At 42.5% G+C, this 20,002-nt stretch overlaps 1 protein-coding gene across 5 annotated transcripts in view; it reads right to left on the reverse strand.

Annotated features, from left to right (window-relative positions):
* The window catches only part of ABR (ABR activator of RhoGEF and GTPase), a 716,822-nt gene that overhangs the window by 279,351 nt on the left and 417,469 nt on the right, over window positions 1–20,002 (reverse strand). For all 5 annotated transcript variants that reach the window (XM_082247579.1, XM_082247581.1, XM_082247580.1 and 2 more), the window contains one exon: window positions 10,094–10,198. In XM_082247579.1, the coding sequence (XP_082103705.1) occupies window positions 10,094–10,198 (105 nt within the window). The remainder of the gene's footprint in view (window positions 1–10,093; window positions 10,199–20,002) is intronic.

A 20,002-nucleotide genomic window follows, 5' to 3' on the forward strand; every position in this document is an offset into this window, starting at 1 on the left:
TACCTCACCTCACCCTGGCCTGCTGTAAGGGGGGATCTATATTGGGGACCTCACCTCACCCTGGCCTGCTGTAAGGGCGGATCTATATGGGGGACCTCACCTCACCCTGGCCTGCTGTAAGGGGGGGATCTACATGGGGACCTGGTCCCCCATATAGATCCCCCCTTACAGCAGGCCAGGGTGAGGTGAGGTCCGGACCCTGGCCTACTGTAAGGGGGGGCTCTATATGGGGGACCCCAGACCTAACCTCACCCTGGCCTGCTGTAAGGGGGGGTCTATACTCAGTCCTGACTCCTGTCCTGTGTCACTCGTGACTCCTACCTTTTTTTTGCAGGTGCACCCGATCACAGCAGGCTATGTCTTCTCTTCTCCTCCAGGTCCTCTGGCTCCTAGGTTTTCCTCCTGCGTCTGTCGCCACTGGCTCTCTCCTCTCTGGCCTGTGTCACCTGCCGCCGCTGCCAGCTTCTTCTTGCTGCTGCCTGGGCTGGTCTGGTGTGGCTCCCGCGCTCAGCGCTGTGCTGGGCGGCCGCTGCAGTGCACTGTCCCTCCCCCAGATTGTCCCTCGCTCTCCGCACGCCTGGCAGCCCCCCCCCCCTCCACAGTGGGCGGCGACCCGGCGGCTCGGATCTGATTCGCACAGCGCCGCCGCCACAGCCAGCACTGCAGTGTGAGAGAATAAGTGAGCCAGGCAGGGCAGAGCTGCGGGTGCGAGCGCGCCCCCCCCAGATGTTGCGCCCGGTGCGGCCGGCCCCCCCTGCACCCCCCACGCTACGACACTGCTAAAACTGATACTAAGTAAACAGTTGCAGCAAAATATGTGTAGGGGGTTGTAATGCGCTTTAGGGTGTTTTTAAACCAACTCTTCTTAATACGTATGTACACTTTTCTTCCAATAAAATTTCATATATAAATACTATAAACATGTATCACTCTAATAATTTAAAATAATTTAAAGTGCTCGTGTGCTTCAAGTAAAGGTGACGAGGGTTTGTTGAACCTACAGTGCTTTTGTGCATAACGTATATAAAAGTCAATCCGTGCTGATAAACAATCAAATATGGAGTAAACAAAAGAGAAAACAGGCGCCTCTGAGTTAAGACTGAGATTTAATATGGCAAACAAGTAATAAAAACTTACATCAAGGTAAGTATAAGCAGACAAGATGGGTCCTTCCGGTGTCCGTGTGGAGGCCTTGATGTAAATTTTTATTACTTGTTTGCCATATTAAATCGCAGTCTTAACTCAGAGGCGCCTGTTTTCTCTTTTGTTTGTTGCATGTTTGGAGATCGCTTCTGCTCCCCAACAGGCTGGCCCTGAGCATTCAGACTATTTCCTCATCTCACCTTAAGACTTTATCATAGCCTTGATGTGCTATTATATGGACTACCGTTTTTATGTAGTGCTAACAGCTTGCGCCACTTGTTCCATTTCTTGTCAATAAATATGGAGTGCCTTTCATCCAATTTATCATATAAAGTGCTTAATTCATAAAGTGACCAGGTGCGCCAGTATATAAATATACCATACACAGTGCTTCTATATCAATTTTTAAACGAAACACATCACTCCTTTTGGTGCTAAATAATATGTAAGTGTCAAAAAAACCCTGAAATAACATAAATTCAAAATGATCCGTTGTGCTTTCTATCTTCCTCCACCTTTATTTCCCGTGTCTTGGATTTCTTCAGCGCATACACTTCTAGGTGTTCTAAATGCTCACCTTAATGAGGTAAGTAATACACCTGTATCACTTGGCCCTCAGTGCCTCTGGTTCCTTTTATCTCAGCGCCGTTCGTCTCCTTTTAGGGTGGTTTCCGTCCCTCCTGATCAGTGTTGTTAGGTACCTTCTCCTGGGTGTCTTTCTCATAGTGTAGTAGTTCAAGGTTTTTATTACAAAAAATATAGCCAACTCACATTTAAAATAGCGCTCAGTCGTCTGTCGGATTCTGTTCCGGGATCTCCGTCTCGTTCCGATACGTCACTTCCGGGTAATCCTACGCGTTACGTCACGGCCACATACACACGGCATGCCCTGAGGAAGTCACGTGTGGCCGTGACGTAACGCGTAGGATTACCCGGAAGTGACGTATCGGAACGGGACGGAGATCCTGGAACAGAATCCGACAGACGACTGAGCGCTAATTTAAATGTGAGTTGGCTATATTTTTTGTAATAAAAACCTTGAACTACTACACTATGTTGGCCCCCATTATTTGCATGAGCCCCAAGGAGTAAAGAGAAACAATAAGGAATCAAGAGTGGAAGGAACATAGGCAACCTCCAGAAGAAAGAGAAAGACACCCAGGAGAAGGTACCTAACACTGATCAGGAGGGACGGAAACCACCCTAAAAGGAGACGAACGACGCTGATATAAAAGGAACCAGAGGCACTGAGGGCCAACTGATACAGGCGTATTACTTACCTCATTAAGGGGAGCATTTAGGACACCTAGAAGTGTATGCACTGAAGAAATCCTGGACACGGAAATAAAGGTGGAGGAAGATCGAAAGCACTACAGATCACTTTGAATTTATGTTATTTCAGGTTTTTTTTGGACACTTACATATTATTTAGCACCAAAAGGAGTGATGTGTTTCGTTTAAAAATTTATATAGAAGCACTGTGTATGGTATATTTATATACTGGCGCACCTGGTCACTTTATGAATTAAGCACTTTATATGATAAATTGGATGAAAGACACTCCATATTTATTGATTGTATATCAGCACGGATTGACTTTTATATATGTTATGCACAAAAGCACTGTAGGTTCAACAAACCCTCGTCACCTTTACTTGAAGCACACGAGCACTTTAAATTATTTTAAATTATTAGAGTGATACATGTTTATAGTATTTATATATGAAATTTTATTGTAAGAAAAGTGTACATACGTATTAAGAAGAGTTGGTTTAAAAACACCCCAAAGCGCATTACAACCCCCTACACACATATTGGGTATCACTGATTACATGAGAATTAAAGAAATAATTCTAAAATCATTATTTATGGTGAAACACTAAAATAAGTGCAGCCCTGAAAAACAGGTTCAAATAATATGTATACACATGTATAAAAATTAGGAGATGAGAATAAAAAGTTCAAAAAGGTGAGTCCCAGGTGAGGAAAGCAAAACATCCAAATTTCTAGAGGACGATTAACGGTGAAGAAATCCCAACACCAAGGAAAAACAGTGAATGCGCTCATCGGAGGGTATGGACCCATTTTAATCTGATTATGTCAGTTATGATGAAATGCGTCAGAAACGTCAGTATTGCCATCTAATCTGTATTCCCTGATTGTTTCCACTGGATGCTTGTAAGTGTATCTGTTTTTTTAAATAAAATTTAAGGCAGTTTTACACTATGTCGGTATTGTCTGGCTTATCCCTTTATGTACAACAAAGTTAGTGATGTTGAAAAAAGACATCCGTCCATCCAGTTCAACCTATGATGCGTGTGTGTGTGTTTGCTGTTAACCGTACATTGTATACCCCTGTATGTTGTGGTCTTTAAGGTGCCCATCTAATAGTTTTTTAAAACTATCAATGCTCCCTGCTGATACTACTGCTTGTGGAAGAGAATTCCACATCCTTACCGCTCTTACAGTGAAGAGCCCCTTACGCACTTTAAGGTTAAACCGCTTTTCCTCAAGTTTTAGTGAGTGGCCACGTGTCTTATTGTATTGCCTCTCTCTGAATAGTTTGTTCCTTATGCTAGGGTCGCCAGTACAGTATTTGTACATTGATATCATATCCCCCCTCAATCGTCTCTTCTCCAGAGAGAATAAGTTCAGTGCTTGTAGTCTTTCCTCATAGCTGATGTCCTCCATTCCCCTAATTATTTTTGTTGCCCTTCTCTGGACACTTTCCAGTTCCAGCACATCCTTCCTGAGGACCGGTGCCCAGAACTGGACAGCATACTCCAGATGTGGCCGGACCAGAGTCTTGTAGAGCGGGAGAATAATCTCTTTATTTCTGGAGTGAATCCCCTTTTTTATACATCCCAGTATTCTGTTGGCTTTGCTTGCAGCTGCTTGGCATTGCATGCCACTGCCAAGCCTGTTGTCTACCAGTACCCCCAGGTCCTTTTCCATCCTAGACTCACCCAGAGGTTCCCCCCCTAGTGAGTAGCTTGCTTTCTGGTTTCTGGCACCCAAGTGCATTACTTTACATTTTTCAACATTAAACCTCATCTGCCATGTAGTTGCCCACCCCATTATTTTGTTCAGGTCTGCTTGTAAAATTTCCACATCCTGCATAGAAGATATTGGCATGCTTAGTTTAGTATCATCTGAAAATACTGAGATTGTACTAGATATCCCCTCCTCTAGATCATTTATGAATAAATTAAACAGGATTGGTCCCAGGACAGAACCCTGGGGGACCCCACTTTCCACACCCGCCCAATCTGAGTACTCCCCATTAATCACCACCCTCTGGACTCTCCAGTTCTCTATCCAGGTACTCACCTTATGGTCCATACCTACCTTCCTTAGTTTGTACAGTAAGCGTTTGTGGGGAACGGTGTCAAAGGCCTTTCCAAAGTCCAAATACACCACATCTACAGGCTTTCCTTTATCTAGGTTGCAGCTCACTTCATCGTAGAAGGTTAATAGATTGGTTTGGCAAGAACGATTTTTCATGAATCCATTCTGATTACTACTAATACCGTTTTCATTACTAAAGTCTTGTATGTAGTCCCTTAACATCCCCTCCAAAATCTTGCAGACTACAGATGTTAGGCTGACCGGCCTATAGTTACCCGGGATATATCTCGGCCCCTTTTTAAATATTGGTACCACGTTGGCTTTTTTCCAATCAGCTGGTACCATACCTGTCTGTAAACTATCCTTAAAGATCAAGAATAATGGTCTGGCAATCACCTGGCTGAGCTCTTTAAGAACCCTCGAGTGCAAGCCATCCGATCCCGGTGATTTATTTATGTTAAGTTTCTCTAGTTTAGTTCCAAGTCTATCCAACCATGAAGGACTCCCTGGCATCTGTATATGGAACTCTCTGACCACCTTTGTAAACTTTCGGTTGATTCAGCTACCTTTGAGGATTTCCAGTTTAATCAGCTTGTATGACCCATTTGCTATAGGGTAAATTGGGTCCATACCCTCCAGTGAGCGCATTCACGTTTTTTCCTTGGTGTTGGGATTTCTTCATCGTTTACCGTCATCTAGAAATTTGGATGTTTTGCTTTCCTCACCTGGGACTCACCTTTATAAACTTTTTATCCTCATCTCATAATTTAATTTTATACATGTGTATACATATTATTTGACACTGTTTCTTAGAGCTGCACTTATTTTTGTGTTTTGGTTTATTCCACTTATGTCCGTTGTTGTGCTAGCAGCTTATTACTTAGTAATAGCGCAGTTTGATACCCTTTTATTCCATTATTTATGGTAACTTGTTGGCTATGTAAAGTTCACCCGTTTCATCTGTGTATTTAGCGGTTTGACTGGTGAGGAGCTTCAAGGTAAAAGATTCTGGCTGTAGCATGGTTTCCTGGATAACAATAAAAATGTTCATAAAATGGTTTCACTTCTTGCCTGGCATTGTTTTTTAAATAAGACACCCAGGTGTTGAGCTTCCAATTCCCTTTCTTGGAAGATGTCATCATATGTGTTCTGTGTGATGAGGAAGTGTAGAAAGCAGAACAAAAATACACCAGAGGAAAGAATGACAAGAAACCAAAAGGTCCTACATACAACACACAGAGGAATGATAAATGATAGACTACATGGGAAGAAATGCACAGACACGCTGGTGAGCCTTCCCAGCAACCTCCACTCAAACCAGAACTTCATGATTTATGCTGGAGCTCTCAGCTGAAGTTACACAGAATCCAGAGAGAGAAGGGTTTTGTAAGAACAGTATAAACATTTGCCTCTGCATTAATCACATGCTACAAGTGTCCCCATGGATAAATGGAATACGTTTCTATTTACATATATGCAAACTGGATGCGTTTTGAACCGCATCGAATTTGCATGACATGAATTAAACTGGCACGTATATGCGGTACAGCAGTGCAAATTCGCTGCAAATTTAAAGAGTCCTGTGCATTTTTTGAGCACTGCGGTGCAGTTCAGATGCAAATTCCAGGCTTATTGCATTCTATGGGAACGCATCTGAATTGCACATTGGATCAGTTATGAATAGGATTTGGATCTGAAAAAAAAAAAAAAAACCCAGCGTACCATGCCAAAATTTATAAAAAAAGAAAAAAAAAATGTGGAGACATTAGGGACAAGGACCTCTTCCCCACAAAGCTTGCCGATGATTGTGGGGGTCTGTAAGCAGGGGGCCTATTGGAAACTGGAAGCCCCCAGACCCCACCCCCTTCATGTGAATGAGTATGGGGTACATTGTTATTAATAAAATAAAAAAACAATGTGCCCCGGTGTAGATTCATTGTCAATCACAACACCTGCCACCACCGACGACCCAAAAAAAAAAAAAAAGCTCCCTTCGTGACGAAGGCTCCTACCATTTGGTTTGCCTGCTCCGCTGTGTGACAGTTCTTAAATAGGTATAGGGCGGGGCCACCTGGCGACATCAACTGGTGGCATCGATCCCTTTGATGCCATTGACTGGTGCATGCTGGGTCGGTGATGTCACAGGGGGCTGTGCCACTAGGTGGCATCTCCAGGTGGCGCTGCCCCTTATCCATTTAAAAACTAACACTGCAATGAAGACAGATAGTCGCAAACAGAGCTCTTTCTTTTTTCGGGTTGGCAGGGGCAGTGGGAATCTTGATTGATGATGTATCTACACCAGGGGACATCGTTTTTTATTTTTTAATAAAAGGAATTGTCAAAAAGTGTGTCTGTTTTTATTTGACACTTTTTTGGTGAATGAGTAGGGGTACAATGTATCCCATACTCATTCACATGGGAGAGCTGGGATCTGGGGGCCCCCTTGGTAAAGGGGGCTTCCAGATTTTGATAAGCCCCCTGCCCACAGACCCTCACAACCACCGGCTAGGGTTGTGGGGAAGAGGCCCTTGTCCCTATCAACATAGCAAAGCCCCACCTGCCCCAATGCATCCCCCACTCATGTTGAGGGTGCTCACTCCCCCCCCCCTTCCTGGCCTGCCAGGCTGCATGCACGGATAAGATTCTGGTATGGATTTTGGGGGGGAACCTACCCCATTCTAAAAAAAAGATTTGGTGTGGGGGTTCCCCTCAAAATCCATACCTGACCTAAGGCTCTGGTATGATTTGGGGGGGAACCCAAGCCCTTTTTTTTTTTTTAATTTTTGCACAGGAGTCATCCTTTGTCAAGGACGTGGTGGCGGGCATCCTGGGCCTCACCTTAACAACCAGCTAATGCCATAAACAGTAAAAACTGAGGGGAGGTTTGCACCAGACCTGTGTGACCCTAGCCCCAAAGTGATGATCATACCCAATAAAAGGGCTTTGAATTTGTGATTAAATGCTTGGGTGTCAGATCCCATAGAAGCACATTTGGCAAAGCACAGTTTTCTTTCTTATGGTGCATAATTTTTACCCATATTTAAGCCTATAATAAGGCTTACCTATAGGTACAGTAAATACAGTAAATCTCCTAAATGTGCATAATTTAGGAGATATTAACTTTAGATGCAGCTGGCAAGACCGCTGTTTACGGCACGGCTCTGAAGGAACGGCACTGATCTGCCGCTCCTTCAGAGCCATGCCGTAAACAGCAACTCATACGCGCATGCACAGGAGCGACGCCATCGCCAGCTCAGCCATTCATATCGCCGAAGCCCACAAACCCTGAAGGAAGACTGGGGGGAAGATGGAAGCGCCTTTAGCAGGGACAGCACGCAGCTGGAGGGCTTCATTTTCAGGTAAGTCTCATTATGTGCTAGTATGAGATCCATACTAGCACTCTATGACTTAAACTGCCCGGCGCCTTTTTTTTTTTTATTTGGATGAGATTAACTGCCACTTTAAGATCCTCCTAAAAATAATATTAGTGTTTTCAGAGATGTCATCTATTATGTCCTTCATGTTAAAGGTTGCATACCAACCATGTACATTCTGTTCACACAGATTTAGGTCCTGAAATTTTCAATAATAAAATTTTCGAATGGAAAGGTGCTGATCACTACAAGATGCAGTAGTTCATCCAGAATATCTGCGGGTTTTGGTGAACGAAATGCAAATTTGTCATGAGGGAAAGGTAGAGGTTGCCATTAGGACATCGCCAACTCATATAAGGCCAGTATCTTGGCTCCCATGCTGACCCTTTGGCTTCCTTACTGTGTACTTGTGCTTGGTTGTTTTAAAGTGGCTTAGAAATAAGTAAAGCCAGAGATAAGCAACTTTTTCACAAAGGCTTTCTTGAAGACGTACTCTGACAACATATGTTTTTTTTCTGATTCACTAAACTTACCAAAACGTATTCAACCTGACTGGACACAAGTCCAGTGGATTGTTCACACTGCTTAGGGTAACCACGGATGGTCGCCTCTTAAATACATGGGATGGCATCTCCTTGTTATTTTTAGCATTAGGATCTGTCAATTCATCTGGTGTGACTCATAGGACTAAAGCAGAGCAGACATGGTTATGATCTCCCTTGAGAACTGAGAAGAGAGAAAGATAAGGTAGGAGACTTTATAACAAGTTGGAAGTCAGAACTTTAACGTGTTTGGGGCAGCTGGGTCGAAGAGGGATTAAGCCCTTTATAGCTAGCTAGAACATTTAGTTATACTTAAAATATCAAGTCTGAACAATAATGTGTCTGTGGATTGCTAGATCTAGCACTGTTAAGCAAAGTATTCAGACATGTCCCTCATACAGACCAAAGATCTTAAGAAAGCAAGTGTCCTTACTGCTGAACACTTTATCGAGTGCTGACCACTTCAGATGTTCTGAGAATAAGTTGCTCAACTGCATTTCTCCACCATGAGCATGGGCTCTGCATCACATGAGCCTGATGGATTAAGACTGTTCAGATCCAACCCATTATTTATCCCAATAGATCTAGCCCATTCTGTATCCAAATGGATCCACCCACTCCCTATCTCGATGTGGATTGGATTGATTTCTCATCCTGGTGGACAGTGATGGGATACAGAAGGCATTTTCAGCTTGCACGTAAGTGCTCGGTGCAAGAACATGTTTCAACCTTTGTATGAGCTAGATTTACCAGCATTTGCCTGTAAACATTGACGACACATTTTTCCCATTATTCATCTCATATAAGCATATAGACTAAGGCCCCGTTCACACTGGAGCGATTTCCTGCTTTAAGCTTGTAGCTCAAAAATGCTTAATAAGCCAAACTCCAATTATTTTAATGGCCCTGTTCACATCTGAGTGTTCTGTCGCATGAAGCTTCTTTTTGGCAGATTGGGCCCCATAGACTTCAAAGGGAGCACCTACAAATGTGTGACATGAGCGATTTATGAGCATTTCGTCACGCGTTTTCTGCTCAAACAACAGCTCTCCACCCCTAATCTCCTCCACTTCTCCTCCCCCTAGTGCTTTCTATTGGATAAACAAAAACGCCTGAAGCTGTAAACCTCTTGTAATATGCTTCCAAAACGCTTGTAATACACTTCTAAAAATGCTCAAAAACTCTCAGACAAAAATGCCTGAAAGTTGCTCTGCTCTGGTGTGAATGTAGCCTTAACCCCTTCACGCCGGTGCCTCATAGCCCTTTAAGTGGTTTCAGATGCCAGGAGGGGGGTTAGGCTGTAACAGCGGTCACATGATCACAAGTAGAGATCTGGAGCTTTCCATTAGCCACCAGTAACTGTGACGGGAGCGTGCACGACGCATGCTCTTGGCAAAAGCTCCGTTTATCTTTAGGTATGCATATATGTGGCTTCTCGGCATAAGGGCCACCCCCTGAGAGGCCGCATATATGGGTACGGCTGGCGGGAAGGCATTAATCACGATATTATGAGCAGATCAAAGCCCAATGAAACAAGAAAATGTTCTGTGGTAATCCTAGCATACGGGCACCAAATGTTGTGTCCCTATGAGCTGTGGTAAAGGAAAACCATCCCTGTCCACAACAACACAATCACATTAGTTAAAATAAAAGTGTAATAGCCAGAATCAAATGTCACATACTCACCAAAAGCAGAGCTTCCAGTTGGTTTATATAGATCTCCTCACTTGCCAGAACGCCAGACAGGACAAGTTTTCTCATTAACAGCCCTTTATCCGACTCGCTTTCTCCCTGTAAACAAAACAGAAATGCCAACAAACTTGTTAAGGCTAGAAAATATTATTGTGAAATCTAAACTTCCTAAAGACATTACAGTAATATAAAGCTTGCTATGATACAACTGTGATTAGATACAAATTATGAAATAATAAAGGCAATGAGATAAAAGTATATATATATATATATATATATATATATATATATATATATATATATATATATATTTATATATATAAAGAAGAATTAAAAAGAAAATTGGTGAAGTAAAATTTTTTTCCAACTGAAAAGTAATAAGAATATATTGTATAATCCTCTTTTCCTGCCTCTGCCCAGGGTCTACAGTGAAGACTTATCAATAGCTCATTTCATAATCAACTAAATACAGTCTGAAGATAACCGTGGCCAATGCAACAGATCACATCTGACCAATAACGTTATTCATCAGCGAACATTCTGGAGATGAGAAGCACTGGTCTCTATGTACATAGAACACTTTTTGGCAGAGAAGGCCTACAAAAATATTTCCTGTACAAACATTAGTCCATGTATGAGCACCATTCGCTGCTTGAAGCAGAAATCCCCACTGGTTGCTGTAGGTTACTCCTCAACAACAGTGTTAATTTTGACATCAAATTTCGATTTCGTTTTAGTCATATGCTATTTTGGTCGTAATTTAGTCATCTGAATTGTTTTCGTTTTAGTCATATTTAGTCAACTAAAATGTGTTAATTTAGTTGATGAAAATATTTTCATCGACCAAATTAACACTGTTCATCAATCCTCTTAGTTATTTAACCTCCTGTAACAAATAAATACTTAATGAGTATACTGGAGCTGTCCTATTGTTGCCATGGGAGTATTTTTTTTTATACCATTTACAGAGATAAAATAGCATACCATCATCACAATGGCAAAAGTCTCTAACTGATGTCAACTTGTCTGTGTCCTGATCATGTGACTAAATGCTGGAGATTTCTGCCTAATCAGCTTACGGAACTGATATTTAGGAAGAGCTGGCCAATCAGCAGCTCCATCTGAAAACTGATTCTCCACTTCAGTGAATACCATAACACTAAAGCCTTGGCGATTTGATTCTGAGTTTGCGGTTAGAAAGAAATCTGTATATGGGGTGCTGACAAATATACACCTACTCTACATGATATATCCAGCCACTTTCTGGGTTCTCCTATCCCCAAAAGCATACATTTTTCTAGTAAATATTATAGCAACAAACCTACTGAGTATCATAGATTGGAGGTTCCCCCATCTCTCACTTAATGCCAACAGGACACACAGGCACGACCTGCGCATTGTGGAATTTAGGAAATGACATCCCCACCATATTCTTCCTGCAAGGGAGTCCATGTTCATGTAGGCTTTTTTGGGAGGCGTAGGGCCAATTTAGGGGAAAAAAGCAGAATTAAAGGAATGGTGGCTGTTCTCTGGAAAAATGATTCTGTTTTAGCATAACCTGGCATTCTTGCATATGAAACTGGCATGTCTGCTCTAAAACAAACCAGTTCCTCACCCATTCTCTGCATAAGCCACTGGCTTATATAGGCCATGTCAGCCTTGGATTATGTACACATTGTGATACTTACCAGTCAAAATAAATTTCATCTATTACAATTGACATCTAATGTCTTTCACGTTCAAGTAGGAGAAAGGGACATACTGAACTCCAGGAAACCTAAAATGCTTGTTTATGTCTCAGGGATGTTAAAATAAATTTTACGTATCAGATCTTCTGCTCTCCCAGCAAACATTGCTCTAGCAGTGGACAGGGCTATGGTCGTATATCGGTCTTGATGTTATCAGGACCTTGGGCAGCCAGAGCATAGGGAAGAAATCATTGCAGGGACCAGTCTACCTGCATGGAGAAGCCAGCAGAAATAAAAGATTGGGCAAGCAGATCTACTTTTATATGCCCTCTAGACCAAATGAGCAGTCAACCCTTGTAATGCAGGTGCAGCTCCACTTCAATAAGAATTTGTAGGTTTCCTGGAGCTCATCTTAAGGCTCCTTTCACACAGTAAGTCCGTCAAACGGACTCCGCTTTTCTCAGCGGGGGATCGATCCTGAGAAGGAGAATGACAGCTGTTCTCCGCACTGTGTGCGGAGACACAGCTGTCACAGCCCCATAGATCTCTATGGGGGAATCGAAAGAGAACAGACCGTCGTTCCGTTCTCATCCAAACCAATCCGCTGGATAGATGAAAAATAGGGTTTCCATCCGTCCAGATTTGACGGATCCGATCGTGTCGGATGTCAGCGGACATGTCTCCGCTGCCATCCGATGCCCCATAGAGATGCATGGGGGGACCGTTCAGATCCGCCAAAAAGCGGACAGGCGGATCTGAACGGTCCGCCTGTGTGAAAGGGTCCTTAAAGAGAACCAATCACTGGATGCATACTGCCCCCAGCAACGGTCAGCCTCCCACAGAGTTTAACAGGCTGCCGGAAGCAAGGTTGGACAGTGTGCCTGTGCCCTCCAGCCACAGTTAAATGCCGGAGCCTGATGCACCGGGGCTACACACCCAATGCACATGAGATTTGAGGGTTTACTTTTTTTTTTTCAAATCCAGCCCACTGCTGCTAACAGACACTTAAAATCCATTGCAATTAAAAGCTCTGTCAGGAGTGCATAAAATAGATTTTTTTTTAATTGACAGGAGCTTAATGTGTCAGTTATCAGCCAGACACTAAACTAACATGTTTGCTGCGGAAGGAATAACATCACACACAGTTATTCCTAGGAAGGCCCCACTTTTACAATAATTAAAGTGGTTCTAAAGGCTTAAGGTTTTTTACATTAATGCATTCTCTATATGAAAGTAAAAATTATTTGTTCAGATTTCCCCTATACTTAGCAGCTTTGGATTGAGCCTGCACAAAGGTTTCCCCATAGGACGCAGCTTCCTATGAGGGCACTCGCCGAAGAGGAGGAGACAGGAGCACTGGCGGAGAAACCAGAAAAGGAGGTTCGGGTTGCTCTGTGCAAAAACCATTTCACTGTGTAGATGAATATAACATTTATTATTTTATAAAAATTAGGGTTTAGAATCACTGCAAGAGTGAAGGTATCAATGTCTTTTCTCCATTTATTGACTTGGATCTCAACAAACTGGGCAATAGGCTTTCATGTGGATAGATTCTTGGTATGCTGGAGCTCTTCTTTAAATTTGTACTCCAAGTACACAGAAGAGGCATGTCTGCCAGCCCTAGGTTTTGTCTTTCATTCTGGCAATGCCTCGGTATGCCAGTCTACCCTGCTGTGCAGAGTCTTCCAGTTAATCAGTATTCTGGATTCCTGAAAATGTCTAATAAAGAGCCTGTGATTTAAAAAGCCAGGAGTTCTTAAATGGACCAAAGTCTATGGGATGTTTAATCATATACCTTTGTAATCATTCAAAAACAACAAAATAAAAAACTCACACGATGGTTATACCACCAAATAGACAACTGAAGACTATCATGGCACTACAAAATTCCACCTGGAATCACTGTTAAAATACTGCTCAATATAGCTTCAAGAGATACTAGGTAAATCGAGAGAACTTTGTAACACCGGCAATGTTCACTGGTCAGCATCATCAGTTAATTGCGCAATTTTACTTGTCTGGAAGTGCTTTTTAAGTTTCTCCATTAACATGTAGACATTTAAAGGTATAGTACACTAATAGGCGATCCCGTAACTAAAGTTGTATCTCTACAGTGTGAGATCTAGGCACTGCTGCCTCCGACTGTCAGTCTCTGGAGATCTTTTCTTCTGTTAAAGATTGCTTATTAAAAATATAATTTTTAATGCATTACAAAGTACAAATCACAGCACAGAGAATCCTAAATGAAACAGCATACATATGAACTAGGCCAAGTCATAGTGCAATTTCTGTAAAAAATAAATATATATATATATATATATATATATATATATATATATATATATACATATATTTGTGCAAGGATTTATTTGGGAAACAATTACTATTAAGAATTAGAGCCTCTAATTCCAGATGATGCCTTCTAAGGGAAAATGTTTCAGGCAGAGCCAGTGGTGTGACGTCAGCATGCACAGATCGATCTGCAATCATTGGGGCTGTTTATTAGGAATCGTGTTTTATTATTATACAGCGCCTACAGTTATTATACAGCGCCTACAGTTTACGCAGCGCTTTACAAAATAAAAGGGAGACAGTAAAGTTACAATACAATAAAATACAAGAGGGTTACGAGGGCCGTGCTCAGAAGAACTTACAATCTAATAGGGTGGGGCAGGTTCTAACGGTGGGAAATGGAAGTGATAAAAGATTAGTTAGAGAGAGATGGGCTTTTCTGAAGAGATGAGTTTTCAGAAATAACCTGAAGGTAGCCAGAGTAGGAGACAGCTGGACAGATTGAGGTAGAGAGGCGTTTGCCTTTTTATCAGTTTTACTGTGTTAGGGTCCTTTCACACGAGCGCTCCGATCAGATCCGCCTGTCAGTTTTTTTAGGCGGATCTGATCGGATGCTCCATGCATCCCTATGGGGCAGCGGATGTCAGCAGGGACATGTCCGCTGACACCCACATCCGATCCTTTCCGTCAAATCCGGACGGATGGAAACCCTATTTTCCATCCGTCCAGGGGATCGGATGAGAGCGGACAGGCATAGAGATGCATGGGGCTCTGACACCTCCGTCTCCGCACACAGAGCGGAGAGAGAGCTGTTACCTTCCTGCTCAGCGGGGTTCTGCGTTTATGATCCCCTGCTGAGCAGCACGGATTCGCCTACAGAGGCAGACTGTGTGAAAGAGCCCTCAGAGCAATAGCTTCTTATTAGAAAAAACTTTTAAGCAGTATAGCACTATGGTCTCTTTTCCTTACTTTTAATATGCAGATATATTTGCAGGAGCAGGAAGGTGGAATACACAAGGATATCTAGGGACCATTCAGGAGCAAGTTGTGGTTCTGCAGAGAGGAATTTTCCTAAGCACTTGTGATCTCCTTTGTGGGATCCTATGGTTTGGTAAGCAGCCTGTTTGCCCATACGAGCACAGGGGTGACACACAAGCACTTTATTTAAAGAGCACTTTTCTTGAACCTAGATAGAATTTGGACTTTTTAAGATTTTTTTTATGGACAAGTGTTTGATTATCAAATTTGGTTATTTTGTGGAATCTTTTTTGCATTTTTGCACTTTACATAAAATGTTTATTATATACATTTTTTGCACAATATTTGCACTTTATTATATTCATTTTTGCACTTTGAATATTTGCTTTTGTATATGGCAGCGGCTATATGATAAGGTAGGATGTTAATGAGTATCATGTGTTTTTTACATTCACATTATGTTTCTTTGAGATATCGCAATTTTTATATTTTTACAGAATTTGTGTAGTTTAGTATTCAGCCACATTTTAGTGCAGCAGTCTTGCTTTAATTGTGGCCAAGCGTGAGTTCCAGGAATTTTTTAAACTAATTACGATTAGTTACATAGTTAGTGAGGTTGAAAAAAGACATCAGTCCATCCAGTTCAACCTATGATGTGTGTGTGTGTGTTTGCTTTTAACCGTACATTGTATACCCCTGTATGTTGTGGTCTCTAAGGTGCCCATCTAATAGTTTTTTGAAACTATCAATGCTCCCTGCTGATACGACTGCTTGTGGAAGAGAATTCCACATCCTTACCGCTCTTACAGTGAAGAACCCCTTACACATTTTAAGGTTAAACCTCCTTTCCTCTAGTTTTAGTGAGTGGCCACGTGTCTTATTGTATTCCCTTACTCTGAATAGTTTGTTCCTTATGCTAGGGTCGCCAGTACAGTATTTGTACATTGATATCATATCCCCCCTCAATCGTCTCTTCTCCAGAGAGAATAGGTTCAGTGCTTGTAGTCTTTCCTCATAGCTGATGTCCTCCATTCCCCTAATTATTTTTGTTGCCCTTCTCTGGACTCTTTCCAATTCCAGCACATCCTTCCTGAGGACCGGTGCCCAGAACTTGACAGCATACTCCAGATGTGGCCGGACTAGAGTCTTGTAGAGCGGGAGAATAATCTCTTTATTTCTGGAGTGAATCCCCTTTTTTATACATCCCAGTATTCTGTTGGCTTTGCTTGCAAGCTGCTTGGCATTGCATGCCACTGCCAAGCCTGTTGTCTACCAGTACCCCCAAGTCTTTTTCCATCCTAGACTCCCCCAGAGGTTCCCCCCCTAGTGAGTAGCTTGCTTTCTGGTTTCTGGCCCCCAAGTACATTACTTTACATTTTTCAACATTAAACCTCATCTGCCATGTAGTTGCCCACCCCGTTATTTTGTTCAGGTCCGCTTGTAAGGTTTCCACATCCTGCATAGAAGATATTGGCATGCCTAGTTTAGTATCATCCGCAAATACTGAGATTGTACTAGATATCCCCTCCTCAAGATCATTTATGAATAAATTAAACAGGATTGGTCCCAGGACAGAACCCTGGGGGACCCCACTTTCCACACCCGCCCAATCCGAGTACTCCCCGTTAATCATCACCCTCTGGACTCTCCCCTGGAGCCAGTTCTCTATCCAGGAACTCACCTTATGGTCCATACCTACCTTCCTTAGTTTGTACAGTAAGCGTTTGTGGGGAACGGTGTCAAAGGCCTTTGCAAAGTCCAGATACACCACATCCACAGGCTTACCTTTATCTAGGTGGCAGCTCACTTCATCGTAGAAGGTAAGTAGATTGGTTTGGCAAGAACGATTTTTCATAAATCCATGCTGATTACTACTAATAATACTGTTTTCATTACTAAAGTCTTGTATGTGGTCCCTTAACATCCCCTCCAAAATCTTGCAGACTACAGATGTTAGGCTGACCGGCCTATAGTTACCCGGGATACACCTCGGCCCCCTTTTAAATATTGGTACTACGTTGGCCTTTTTCCAATCGGCTGGCACCATACCCGTCTGTAAACTATCCTTAAAGATCAAGAATAATGGTCTGGCAATCACCTGGCTGAGCTCTTTAAGAACCCTCGGGTGCAAGCCATCCGGTCCCGGTGATTTATTTATGTTAAGTTTCTCTAGTTTAGTTCTAAGTCTATCTTCTGTTAGCCATGGCGGCACTTCCTGAGGTGTGTTGTTTAGTTTGGCCTTACAAGCTGGGTTCGTGTAGCCCCCCGATTCTTTTGTGAAAAACTGAAGAGAAGAAATTATTTAACACTTCCGCCTTTTCCCTGTCCTCAGTGGCCATATTTCCTTTGTCATCTTTTATGAGGCCAATGTGTTCTGGCCTCGCTTTCTTACTGTTTATATACTTAAAGAATTTCTTGGGGTTCTTTTTACTCTCCTCCGCTATATGTCTCTCGTGTTCTATTTTAGCCGCCCTGATTTCATCTTTACATTTCTTATTACACTCTTTGTAATGCTTAAATGCTGCTAATGACCCCTCAGCCTTGTATTTTTGAAAGCCTTTCCTTTAGCACTAATATGCATTTTTATGTTGGAGTTTAGCCACCCAGGGTTTAATTTTGCTCTTTTAAATTTATTTCCCTTTGGAATGCACTGGCCAACCCCCTTGTTAAGTATGCTCTTGAAGCACTCCCATTTTTCCTCCGTGTTCTTTGTTCCCAGGGTTCTATCACATTTGATATTTTCTAGCAGCGAGCGCAGTTTTGGGAAATTGGCTCTTTTGAAATTCAGCGTCCTTATATTACCCCTCTGCTTCCTATAACTGTAATACTGAAACTTATTGACCTATGGTCACTGTTTCCTAAGTTGCCCCGCATTTCTATATCCGTGAGCAGGTCTGTATTGTTGGTAATCAGTAGGTCAAGTACCGCATTGTTTCTTGTCAGTGCATTCACCATCTGACCCATGAAATTGTCCTGCAAAATATTTAGGAACTGCCTAGCCTTGGCTGAGTGTGCGGTTCCTTCTGCCCAGTCTATATCTGGATAATTAAAGTCCCCCATTATAATGACATTTCCCATCCTTGCTGCCAATCCTATCTGTAAAATGAGGTCCGCCTCCCGCTCCTCCCTCAGGTTGGGGGGCCTATAGCATACGCCCAATATTACCTTCCCCACAGTGCCTTCCCTTTGAAGCTCTACCCATAGGGATTCTGCCTCCTCCTTAGCTCCATTATTAATATCATCCCTCATATTTAACTGTACACTGTTCTTAATATACAGACATACCCCTCCCCCTTTTTTACCTTCTCTATCTCTGCGATAAAGGGAATACCCCTGAATGGTCGCCGTCCAGTCATGAGAACTGTCGAACCAAGTCTCAGTTATCCCCACAAAATCTAAGTCCTCCTCAAACATCAGTCCACCAGACTGACGTGTAGTTTTCAGCAAAACAGAACATTTCAGAACAATAACATTCTGAAGTGTCTTGTAATACAGAAGTGTAATAAAGGGCTCCAGATCATAGTTACCAAGTGTCCCTGATTTCAAGGAACTGTCCTTGATTTGGAACAAAGTCCCTCTGTCCCTCTTTTCTCCTCATTTGTCCCTTATGTTGGTCTGATCTATGTAGTTGTATATAAAATGCACTTTTTAGCTTTCAAAAAGTATTTCCCAGTGCTAAACCCAATTTCCAATTAAGAAATCCAATTTCTATACTGCTGCATTTGTAAACTTTACAAGCCAGGAAAAGGGGATAAAAGTGGTAAAAAAATAAACCATTATGGTAAAGTCTCTTTTTTTTTTCATGTTATACTTGCCTCCTCTGTGCAGTTGGTTTTGCACACAGCAGCCTGGATCCTCCTCTTCTTGGGTCCCTCTTCTGTGCTCCTGGCCTCTCCCTCCTGTCGAGTGCCCCCAAAGCAGGCAGCTTGTTATGGGGGCACCCGAGCTGAGTCAACCCTCCCTGTGTCCATTCAGACATGGAGCTGCAGCCTGACCCGAGTCAGTAACACCGCTGCTGTGTCTCAGCCAATCAGAAGGGAGAGTCTCGGATGACCGAGACACTCAGGTAAGTATTAGGGGGACTGTTGCACACAGAAATTTTTTTTATCTTAATGCATAACTCCTTTAACTATCTTTTTTTTTTTTTTTTAGTCCCTCTTAAAGGGGCTTTGGCAGGGGGTCCTATGCCTACATAATTTTGCTAATAGGTGTCCCTTGCTCCCATCTTAAAAAGGAGATATGCCAGATTATAAAACTGAGTGTAAAGATCAGGCAGAGTAGCCCTTAGCCCTTTTGCTTAAAATACTGCATCTAATCCACCCCTGCCCTCAGGAACAAAGGGGTGGAAGATTTCCAACGTCTGGGTATCACTACCTGAGGAGGCTTTTCCTTGTCGAGGCTAAAGATGAAGAAGTCGCCATGTGGAAGTAAAGCCCTGCCTCTACCCAGAGACAAAGTGCAGACCAAGACATGGTAAGTCAGTAATGGTGAAAGGATCAGCTGAAGGTAGACCACAGGCAATACTGGGACTTCTACCTGCCTTTTTTTTTTTGGCCACTGCTTCAATTTAGATACTCTTTAAAAAATCATCAAGAAGCAACTGTGAACATTTCTAACCAGAAGGGGAGACTCTACTAGATGGAACTGCATTTGGTGCAATGGTTAGTCTATCGCCCCAAGCCAACAAAAAAGGAATAATGCAAACATTTGTGGAAAATTATTTTTATTCATCCAGATAGTGCATGTAAAATAAAAAAAAAAGAGAAGAAAACAGTAAACAGCTGAGGTTTTGGAGCTTTCCTTTATTTAGCTGTAATTTCACACTCCACAGGTGTGTACAAATAGCTGTTGTGAATAAAGGAACAGCACATGCTTTGCACAAGGACACAGGTGAATATGAGTACCTGTGTGTGACTTGTGCAGGCCGACAATACAGGAGGTACAC

The sequence above is a fragment of the Pelophylax lessonae genome, assembly GCF_965119305.1.
Source record: "Pelophylax lessonae genome assembly, chromosome: 2".
Classification (NCBI taxonomy): domain Eukaryota; kingdom Metazoa; phylum Chordata; class Amphibia; order Anura; family Ranidae; genus Pelophylax; species Pelophylax lessonae.